This window comes from Periplaneta americana, chromosome 8 (genome assembly GCF_040183065.1).
Source record: "Periplaneta americana isolate PAMFEO1 chromosome 8, P.americana_PAMFEO1_priV1, whole genome shotgun sequence".
In the NCBI taxonomy this organism is placed as follows: Eukaryota; Metazoa; Arthropoda; class Insecta; order Blattodea; family Blattidae; genus Periplaneta; species Periplaneta americana.
In genome coordinates this window covers 137,768,825-137,780,824 of record NC_091124.1, presented here as the reverse complement: position 1 = coordinate 137,780,824, position 12,000 = coordinate 137,768,825, and the positions used below count along the sequence as shown (strand labels likewise).

General features: G+C 34.3%; 1 protein-coding gene across 25 annotated transcripts in view; it reads left to right on the top strand.

The window, feature by feature from the left end:
- Positions 1-12,000, top strand: part of LOC138705089 (gamma-taxilin-like) — a 299,903-nt gene that overhangs the window by 49,852 nt on the left and 238,051 nt on the right. For all 25 annotated transcript variants that reach the window (XR_011333593.1, XR_011333591.1, XR_011333590.1 and 22 more), the window contains one exon: positions 11,274-11,420. Coding sequence is in view for 3 of the 25 variants with exons in the window: in XM_069833706.1 (XP_069689807.1) it covers positions 11,274-11,420 (147 nt within the window). In the remaining 22 variants the exon portion in view is untranslated. The remainder of the gene's footprint in view (positions 1-11,273; positions 11,421-12,000) is intronic.

Genomic DNA, 12,000 nt, shown 5'->3' with positions numbered 1-12,000 from the left:
TTTAGTTTTCAGAAAAACTAATTTAAAAATAATTATTACAAGAAAACCTATTTTGCACCATTTTGTGTACCTTAAAACATTCCTGGAGCATAGTGGTTCTGTCCCTCCTCAGTTTCTTCTTCTCTCTTCCTCTTTTCGTTCCTCTTCTTCACTCTAGCTTCTTTTATGATATTACTTGCTTCGACCTCCGCTCTCTGGACACGTTGCTTGCCGATCTTCAACAATGCTGTCCTCATGTTCCTTGCACATCCAACGTCGATATTTTCCATTACATTCACTCTGCTTATTGCCCCTTCATTGAATGAGAGCACACCATCCCTTACTCCAATCTTCAAGGTATCTAACCGCACAAAAACTGTTTTAGGCACACTGGTCCAAATTAAATTATTAAAACTCTCATTTGCATTCTATGTGCGCCCATGCAAACACTTCTTCAGTAAATTTTCATCACTCAAGTCTCTAAAAATCGGTTTCATCAGGTTCATTACAGTTTCTGGTAGAGAATGCTTATGTTCATAAACCTCACCAGACACTTCGGCTCTTCGATATCTGCACCATGAATCAGCACCCGCTGGACACAGACCATGTTGTGGTGTTTCATCGGTGGAGAGCTTGTGAAAGTAGGTGGCCCAGACTGCTTTCCTCATGGAACTAAGGTCATGAAAATTATTACGGATTGCCAGTCCATAATATCGCTGGATGTTATCAATTTCAGTGCCTGTCAGTCGACTTTTTCCTGACAGTACCTTGCCATCTGAAATCTTCTTTCATTTCCACTCATTCACAAGCCTCCGTAGTCTTGCTCCCATTCTCTTTTGTATATGCCCTGTGCATTCTACCTTCTCTATTTTTATGTCACCATAGGGCTTGGCTTCATTCACAGCAAGGTGAGCCTTGGAGTCACCATCCCCTAGGAATTCAACATATCGTGCACTACGTGCATGCTCAGATCTGCAAAATATCTCTACTGCTCCCTTAGCTTCCATCCCTCCACTAGGGCCAGCATAGTTAGCATGGCATATGTGGGCACCTACTTTCAATTTACACTTAGAGCAATATTTGGTGAGGCATTCGACATCTATCACTTTACCTGTGGCTACTGATGTGGCTGTCACTACACCGCTAAGTGATGTATGTCCTCTTCGTTGCCAGGTACCATCAACAGCAACAGCAATGTCTGTGGAACCATTAATTTCCACAGTTTCTTTAGCAGCATTCATCATCCATGCTGTACTAATTTCTTTTATAGCCCTGTTGAGCATGCTGCTGTAATTTTGAAAAATTGCAGGTGGAGGTGGTAGGTCTAAGACTGCACAGAGTGTTTTAGCAGCTTCTAGTCCCTTTCCTATGCACCTCATACCATACACTAATTTGACATTTATATCATAAAATGAATGCCTTGTAAATTTTGAGGTTCTCTTAGAGACATTCAAGTTACAATGTTTACATCTCAAAATAAGTTTCGATGCTAGTCCACGCCTATTTTCAAGATCTTCAGTTATATACACACAATCTACACTGTCACAATATTTACATTTTACATTCTCTTGAACGAGATTTGAAATAATATCTAAATTTACAATGATATTTTTAAATTTCTCACTGTTATTACCCGCTGCATCACTTTCTATATTATGTAAATAACTAAGCTTCTTCTTAGAAGAACTTGGTTCATGGTTAACATTTAGGTTAGTCCTAGGAGAACAGTTCTGTATAGTTTCATTGTTATGTACAGACTGTTTTCTTGTATGTATGTTACCAGTGAACTTCCTCTTCTTAAAAACACTCATACTTCGTCCCATCTTCTCAAATCACACTCACAATAAAAAAACAGACCAAGAAAAACTCCGTAACAAAAAGATCACGTTATGTATACACGAGGAAAACATAAACAAAACAAAGTTTACATAGATTCTTTTCCATTTCTTTTCGATATATCGAAGACAGGGTCGGCAACAATGAAATTGAAATATTCTCTAGCCGGTAAAATTTCTCTCACGTTGATACATCACTTTTATATCACGATATTCAACGAATTATCCAATGATACAAACGAAAACGAATCCAGTGGGCGTGGCAGACCATTTTAAATGTCAATCTAAGGGCGTAACTAACGTCAGAAACATATATAACTATATATTTTTTTATTCACAATGAAATGTAGAATTTTTTAAACCAATAATAAAAAATAGTCATTTTTGGCGATTTCGGTCTTAAATCTCCCCTTAAGCAAGAAGCCATTAGATTCAAACCATAAAGCCATCTGTGATAGAGTGTCGTTGTTGAGAGCATGTAATTGATTTAGAGCAGAGGAAGAACATAGGAAAGTAGTGTCATCTGCATACATAATTGTTATTGCTTTAATGAATTCTGGAAGATCATTTATTGCTATTAAAAATAATAGGGGACCAATTATTGACCCTTGAGGAACCCCATAATGTGTAGTGGTGAGACTTGACCAATTTTCACCTATAGCAACTAATTGACTTCTCCCATGAAGATAGGTTCTAAAAATATTTAGTGTGTTCCCTCGAATACCATAAAATTCTAATTTTGATAAAATTAAATTATGATCAACACAATCGAAAGCTTTAGTGAGATCGCAGAATGTAGCATTAACTGGTGACCTATTTTCAAAATTTCTTAAAATTTCCGTTATTAAAAGCTCAATTGGATCATTTGTTGATTTACTTTTCCTAAAGCCAAATTGGTTAGTACTAAAGAGATTTGAATTTTCAAAATAATCATAAATTTGATTGAAAATTACATATTCAAATACCTTAGATAATACAGGAATGATAGAGATTGGCCTGTAACTACTTGGACTTGTTCTATTGCCTTTTTTATATATTGGGATTACTTTCGAAATTTTTAGTTGATCGGGAAATATGCCTTGTTGTACACAAATATTGATCATATGTGTTAGAGGAATATATATGGAATTTTTAACTTTTTTTAAAAAATCATTTGACATATCGTAAGCGTCTTTTGAATTTGATTTTTTCAAGGTATTTATTGTATCCCATACCTGCTCGGTGGTGACATCTTTCCATTTAAAAGTACAGGAGATTTTGTCATTTCTGTTTAGTATATCCATTGGAGATAGTTCAGAGCGTTGAATTCTGGATTTGATTATGTCCACTGAGTCAATGAAAAATTCATTGAACTCTTCTGGCGATATATTATGATTCTTTGTATGATTTTGAGTGTTACTGGATCTTTCTCTATTTATGAGATTCCAGGCAGTTTTACACTTGTTATCGGAGTTTACGATTAATTTGGTATTATAATCCAGTTTTGCTTGAGTTAATTGGCTTCTGTGCTGTTTCTTAATTTCGTTTAATTTATTTTTAGCCATGGGCAGATCTGTCACCTTATTGATGTGATATAGTATTAGTAGTTGGGTTTTCATCTGTTTTAATTCTTCTGAATACCATTTGTTTGGTTGTTTTTTACTTTTATTCAGTTTTACTTTCTTGATTGGGAAAGTTAAATTAAAATATTCTAATAATAAATTAAAAAATGTATTAAACATTTGAGCAGCTATTGGGTCTTTAACATTAAAGAGGGATTCCCAATCAATATTGTTTATATTATAACAGAATTCCATTACTCTTTCTGTGGTAAAAAAACGTCTTTTAACCATTTGAGGTTGTTTATATTCGTTTCTCAATTGAATATGTAATTTCAATGTAAGAGCAGAATGGTCTGAATATGGGAAGTTATTTACCAGAATGTTGTATGTTTCCTGCTGACTATTTATAAAAATGTTATCGAGGCAAGCTTTTCCTCTCGTAGGAGTATAATTTCCTGCATAGAAATTATATTGCCTTAATAGATTTAATAGGTCAAGTACGGTTGTTTTATCTGTTAAGACAGCAAAGTCAGAGTTTACGTCTCCTCCGATTATTACTGTGTAATTGTGCCATTTTGTGAGTATTTGAAGAAGCTTTTCGAGTTGTATTAAAAAAATATTTGAAGAACCGCTAGGAGATCTATAAATGCAAATAATTATCAATTTAAATGAATCAATCATTACTCCTGAACATTCGAAATGAAATTCTATTTTTAATTCATTTAATTCCATTGGTTTGAATTCTAAGTTGCTTTTAACAAAAATAGCCGATCCTCCATGAATATGCTTGGATCTTTTAAAATAATCACCTTATTTAAAGCCATCGAAATTTATATAGTCAATATTATAATCACGCAACCAATGCTCCGTAAAACATAAAAATGAATATATATCTAAGTTGAAAAAAGTTTCCAGGAGATTAATTTTGTTATTCAAGCCCTGTATATTAAGATATAAAACATTTATTGTTGTTTTTTCACTTTTGTCATTGTCTAACGATCTGGAATTGGTGTTTAAGTAGTTTGTGTTTGGGGGCGTCTCTTTTGAAAAAACCTAGTGACCAGAACCCCTTGAGGCCAGATATTAGTGTCCAAAGCTCGAACAATATTATCGGAGTTAATTGTAATTTTGAAAGATGCATATGATTTAGGAAATTTTGATTTCAGGGGCTCGCATTGTGCCTCCGGGAAACTTTCTTTCACAAATGATTCCAAGCTATCCACTGTAGTAGTAGGATCTAGTCTAGATACAAATAGATATCCTTTTTTTGGGAACCGTTTTTAGTCCCTTATCATTGGGAATTGATTTGTTCCCGACTACAATTTTTTTATTCTTTCTCGTTGATCCATTCTTTCCCACCGTGACCATTCTGTTTCATCAGAAGTCTGACTGTTTACTTTAGGAGCAGGGACCTTGTTTTGGTTTGCAGCTGTGCCCTCGTTTTTTTGCTTGTCTTTGCTAGATGTGGCAAGATTACAGGCAATGTCGGCGGCCGAAGAATTTGCAGCGTTAGCTGAAATTCCAGCGCTCACCGGTGTAGTATTGCGCTGACTTTGTTTACAAGTTGAGGCTTTTGCAACAACAGCACTGAAAGATGTCTGGGAGATAGTTGGAATTCTTGGTGATTCAGTGACCTTGCCGATCTTGTCACCTGCTAGCAAAGACAATTGACTCTTAAGTTGATAATTTTCATTTTTTAAATCTTTTATGTCTGCTTCCAGGTTTTTTACATATCCCAGAACTAGATTTAAAGTTTCAACAATATTTTGCGTGTTGAGTCGCACTGTCTCTATTTGCACTGCTAGAGATTCAGCATTGCTGATCTCTGGCAGATATATTGACCTCTCTGGAGACAAAATTTTTTTGGTTGGCGTCTTCTTCTCGATGGAAGTTAGATCACTCACCGGGGATTGATGAGAAGATCCTGGTTGAGGGCTGGCTCGAATTGGTATGGTGTCGCCCCTCGTTGACTTTGCTGTTGTTAAGCAGTCTTCACACCGAAAGACTGAGGATCCACCCGACATAAAAGCCTCATATCCTGCATCTCCAAATTTGAGGCAGTCAAGGTGGAATCGTAAGCCACACGGCCCAATACACTTCAGATTCCTGCCTTGGACAGCTGACGAACATTTCTTGCACGTATCTTTGGTTGGCCGCATGTTGCCTTAGCAGTTACATGCGAACCACACAGTGACACACTTATTTAACTGACTCGATTAGGTAAACCTAGTCATCGCAGAGCTATGTAAAAACACGTCCGTTCGTTGCAATGATCTACACAGTTATTTTCTGACGTCAATTTCAGTAATGTATGTGAAGTGAAGTAACGTGTCTATTGTAGTCGGAGAATTAGATAGAATGTCTTCCTTTGTTTGGTCCTTTTGTAGAGGTTCGGGAGGTGGGGTGGTGAAATGTTCATTCAGATCAGTAAGTGATATGTCAGTGGTCTGTACCTGCTGTTTCTGTTCTCTTAATCCCATGGAGTTGATATTTTTCCAAAGCTCTTTCGTACTAACAGAAGGTTGGATGAGTGAGTGAGCGTAACGAAGTCTTGTGTTTCTGATTGACTGGTTTGTCCGGTTGCGTAGGCGTCTATAGTTTCGTAATCAGAAATAAATTTTGTTCTTCGGTACCTGCGATATGCAGCATCTCTTTCCGCCATGAGTGTACGCAACGATTCGCACATCCAAGGAGCAGGTCTTCGAGTAGTGGTTCATCTAGTTTTCAGTGGTGCGTGTTTGTCATATAGCTGGGTGACTAAATTATTAAATGTCTCAACTTTTTCGTCTACACTTCTCAGCGTCCAGATAATCTGCCACGTTAGTTTAGTTGCGTCACTAATTAGTTCGTCATGGTTAATGTGAGTGAGGTCGCGATATGTTACAATATGAGGTTTACGTCTATGGAATCGTGAAGAAAATTCAACGTAGATGATATGTTTTGAGATTCCAGGAGCAGGTACTTGTCCATTTGTTATTACGTCATGAGGTTTGTTTGTCGCGATAATGTCCAGTAACGTCTCTGAATAAGGAGTGTGATGTGTAGGTTCGGAAGGGAGAATTGTCATATTGCAGGACTGGAACATGTTCTGTAGTTGTATTGTTGCGTTGCTGTTAGCTGAAAGTAAATTTGTGTTAAAATCGCCAAGTACTACAGCATGCGGATAATTGGGAATCAGATTAAGCAGTGCTGCTTCAATATCACACTGGTGATTTACCTTCGGCAGTTTTTAAACCACCCCAAGGAGGCATTTTTGATATTTTATTTTCACCTCTACAAATAGAAATTCTGGCCGTTCACTTTCTTCGTTTGAAGACTTATGAATAATTTTGTATGGGATGTCTGATTTTACATAAATAGCTACACCGCCACCCCTCTTGTTGATGCAGTCATTTCTAATGAGTGAATAGTTTGGAATATTAATGATAGAGGAAGAGTGAGAAGATTTTAACCAGGATTCTGAAATTAGTATAGCATGCAGATCTAACGGTGCGAAAATAGTAAGGAATTCGTTGAAATGTGACAAAAGGCTCTGTGTGTTGACATGGGCTATATTAAATGTCTCTGGATGTGCGCTGAAACAAGATTTTAACAAGTCGCAGGTAGAAAGAACAGTTATTTTGTCAGTGGATAGACTGGGAGAGGAAGTGGTTGCTGAGTGCGTCGCAGAAAGTAGGTCATTGCTATGAGGGGCTGCAAACGACAATAGTTCAGACTCTAAAGGGTCAATGTTGCCAACTTACTAATGTTACTGTACTATTGTATACTAAAATAATTTGAAAATACTTTGTTAAGTATTGCAGTTAATACAAAAATAACACTAAAATAATTATTTACTAATAAACAGATGTTAAGGGTGCAGAAAAATTGTAGTTAATATAAGAATAACATTAGACTAAATCAATTAGATTAACACTAAATTATTTATAACACTAAATCAAAGGAAATACAGTAAATAAAATCGGAAAGAATCTGTGAGTGCAGGCGAGTCGCATAACAGAACTAGTGATTATCAGACGCACGAAAAATCTACCTCTTGACCTCTCCAATTTTGACAAAGATGTTGCCATCAATTGTCCAGACACTAGTGACGCCATACTTGTCAATATATTGTCTTAACAGTTTGTGCCTGGCTTGAGTCAAGTCTTCTCTAATCGTAATTGGTTTACCTTTAAGTTTCTTCTCGTTCAGGAAGACTTCTCTTCTTTTCCTGTAACTCACGAACTTAACGATCACCGGTCGTGGGCGTTCTCCTCTCCTCCTCACACGATGGCTCCTGTCGATGTCGTGCACCTCCAATTCCACACCAATTTGGGCTGCGACATCAACTGCTATTGCGTCAGTATCCTCACCTTCAGACTCTGGCACCCCTAAGATACACAGATACTGATGGCGTTGATACTGCTCCAAGCAGTCGTGCTTTTCTTCCAACTTCACTTCTAGAACAGAAATTTTCTCGTCCTTTACTTTTAAGGCCGTTTCCAATTTCTCGATAAGAGCACTGTTTCTGTCGAGTGCGGCCTTTAACTCCGACACAATCGCGTCTCGCATCGAGTCCTTTACTAGGTTGGCAAGTTCACTCAACATGGCGGGATCCCTCCACGCTTCCTGTACACTGCGTCTAATACTGTCGTCAGCAGCTGGAACCTCTTGCTTTTGATTTCTCCTTCCCGTTTTCAGGCAAGCAGGAACTGAGTGCTAAATACACTGATTTGACACAAAACTAGTGTACACAACTTACAAACACCTCCGAAAAAATGAGTGAACTCATGAGCCAACACAACGTCACACTCTACAATCTGCCATGACACAAATGGCATAGGGTGGCCAGTTCCTTTCCCTCTCCTTTGCATACATCGCCGATTAGCTACATATTACACTATCAGACTTTAGATGCATACAAACAATAATTGTTCTTCCTCTGACACATATTGTCAAGTGAGATGTACTGCCTGATATAGATGTACATATCAATATATTAATGTTATACATTTAAATTTCCTTTTTTGGCTACAGAAACAAATGTGTCATCTCTGGACCAAAATAATCTTATTTTAATTATTTAAACCGAATATATTTAAATTAAGAAACACGTTATAGGTTATGTCTGCCTGGCATACTAAATTTTCTTGGTTCTTCATTGTAGTTCAACAATTCAATTAAAAAGACAAGCACATCATCACCAAATTCCTATTTTCTAATCATATTTTACTTTTTGCATTTTATATTCAGCTGAAGAAACATTTCTTTCCACGTAATTATTATTTTTTTTCTGTTTTCATCTTCAGACTAATGACTTATGATAACATATTATTTTTGGTTTATGATTTCGAAATAATGAAATTTCATTACTTTTTCAGTAATACAACAAATATTTTTCAGTTTAATATTTTATATGACTGGAAAGAAACGAAATAAAAGTAGCTTCTTTTGAAGAGAGAAGGCCAATTATTTGTTTTGGTTCCAAATATACTCACATCCCTGAATTGTAGTTCAGTATAAGCCTATGATTCCAATCAATACCTTTTCCAAAATATTATGCCGTCTTTTGTTTTCATTGTTAAAGTTGGAAGAATGAAATTTTGCTGACTGATTTTCTTAACTATGCTGACTGATTTTCTTCTTTTTTATTGATTTTTTTATCACACATTTAAGTAGATTACCAAGCAATAACTGACAAAATTGTTTTTTGTGGTTTATGAAAAACTATAGAAACTGGATGAGAAGAATTTTGGACCCTGACGCCTTAATATAATAGTGTTATTGATGAATGTTTAACATAAAGTCACAAAAAACTTCAGAAATTCACAGCTTGCTAAGTGTGTATTTGTGTGTGCATAACAAGCATTCTGTGAAGATGCTTACTTAGGTAATCATGATCAGTGAGAAACCTGAATATAATGTAAATATAGCACATTTTCTAAATAGATGGAATTATTTTTTAATTTTCCAAGGAATACTTCCACCTTGAATTTTGTTTTTCAGCTGAATTAAAAATTGCAGTGATCATTGAAACTACCATATTTATACGATTATAATATGCACCTTATTTGACAAACTGTCATCTAGAAAACTAGGATGCATATTATATTCGATGGCATATTATATTCACACGCAAACACTCACTCTCAAACAAATGTAAATTTACACTCTATTTATGCTATGAGATGTGGCAGGAAAGTGCTGGTGGAAATAGCCATAGTGAGTTTGTGTTTTCTCGTTTTTTTTTTTTTTTTTTTTGTAGTTTTCCTTCATAATTTCATGTTCATTTTTGGCAACAATAATTATTAATATGAATATTATTTTTAGTTATGGTAATGACTTAATGACAACTTTTTCTTTTACTCTGAGATTTTATGTATATAACTTTTAACAATAGTGTGTCTTTAAATGAACCAAACAAATTTACCAACAATAAAATTACTAGTGAATGGTGGCATGACGTTAGTCATTGTCAATCAATATTCTAACCTGTTGACTGGAAGTTTCAGTTCTGATTTGTAAATGAGGATGAATGTGAAGTAAGGGTGCCATTATAACCTGTATTGGTAATATACTTTTCATCTGGAGTGTTTTTAGCACTGGTGCATATTATATTGTCAAATAATCTTTTTTCTGGATTCTGATATCAAAATATTGGCATGTATATTATATTCGAGTAAATATGGTAATTTTCATTTTTGTAATCTGCTTTATAGACTTATGAAAAATTGTGATTTCTTCTTATTTCGATTTATAGGTCCTTTCATTGCTAACTCATTACACTTTATCCCACAGTGGACTGAGATACATTTGAAAATTACCTATTTTTTTAGATTTTGAATTTGTTTCATCATAAAGTGGATCTTTTAATTTTTGTTTTATTTTTTGTAGAGAATGTAGTTGAACTTATAGCTTCGATTGTGGTTTTAGATTTCTTTAAAAAAAAAAAAAAAAAAAGGAAGCTATGTTTTTGCGTATGTATAACCAAACAATTAATTTTAGAGTGATGTGTAAATGACTTTAATTTTACCATTAAAATTTGATACTTTCAACGTTTTTATGGAAGGAAAAGAAATGCCAATAAAATTTGTTCATAAATATGTTTTATTATGGAAATGCTTATCCTAAACACAAATTGATTATTTTTATAAAGAGATTCGAAAATATTTTCTTTGAGTGTTATACTTTGTGACTGGAATTTATTTTATGAGAACAAACACTACAAATGTTAATTATATAACAATGAATATCGAACAATTAATCAATCCTAAATTCTTTTTCTTCTCGCTACAACCATGTTTCTCTTTGCTTCACTCTTCTTTTAAATTCTTTAATGTTGTTACACTTCATTTTGCTGAGTATATCTTCGATGTATTTTCTTCTATATCTTCTTCTTCCTTTCTTGTCAAGTATTTTCATCTCTATTATATTAACTAAAAATTTGTTAGTCTCATTGTATGACAAATTAATTTTTTTTTCTTCTAATTTCTTCATTAAGGGGACACGCTACTGAGTTTTCGTCAATTTTGGTCAATGTTAAAAGTTAATTTTTTTTTTACTGATGAACTGTATTGACTAGGAACAAACCCATGCACCATTTCATTGTAGGTAGTCTTAGCATCATTTTAAAAGTTTAAGAAACAAATTATCTTTATATGAGACTCAGATATTTGTTTACTAAAATTATAAACACTTTTTTATATTTTATTTTTTTCCGAGTACATTTTTCAACACAACATTTTGAAAATAATTGTGCACATGTAACTCATCAACATCTATTCGATTTTAAAATTTCAAAAACTTACAATCAAAATTGTGGAGATTATAAATCTCAGTAGCGTGTCCCCTTTATGTTCTATTTTCATTTAATATTTTTAAAACTTCAACAATGATTCTATGTGGTAAAATAAAGTAATGTTTTTCTTCCTTTCTGCAGTTAAATGCTAAACAGACAGAAAAACGATTGAGTATGATTCAACGAGAGAAGGAGCAATTGCAGACTGAACATAGTAAAGCTGTTCTTACCCGTAGCCGTTTGGAAAGTTTATGTCGAGAGTTACAGAGACAAAATAAGGCTATCAAGGTAAGTCATTTTACGAAGTATAAAGAGAAACTGTTTTGATGAATAAAAAAATAGATTTTCTCGAAATACACATTTGAGCATTCCTGACATTGAAAAAGTTGTTTCAGCATGCTGTTTGTAAATGGAAGTTTCTTCAAAATTATTAGATGGGATTTGTATTTGAGTCATTTCAACATTTTTCAACATTTTTGTTAAAAAAAGAAGTTCATGTGTTTGTTGCAAGGAAATAACAGAAAAAAATTATTTACCTGAAAACTGTTCTAATATTTTTTTCAATTTTGTTGTACATATACTACAAAGTGATGGTATAGTTACAGTGATTTCCAATTAGCAGAGGACTTTGAATCCCCTGTTCTTAAAATAACTCTACCTCTACTATTGACCCTCTACTATTGAATTTTTTTATATCTGTATAGTAATTACCTATGCAAAACAACGTAGTTGGAGAAAAAAGCAGATCATAAAATGACAATTAAAATGATTCTTAAGAAGAAAAGATAAATTTAATTTTACTAACTCCTGTTATACATGAACAATGTATAACATATGTGATGTGAGAAATCATGCTTCATTATTTTCT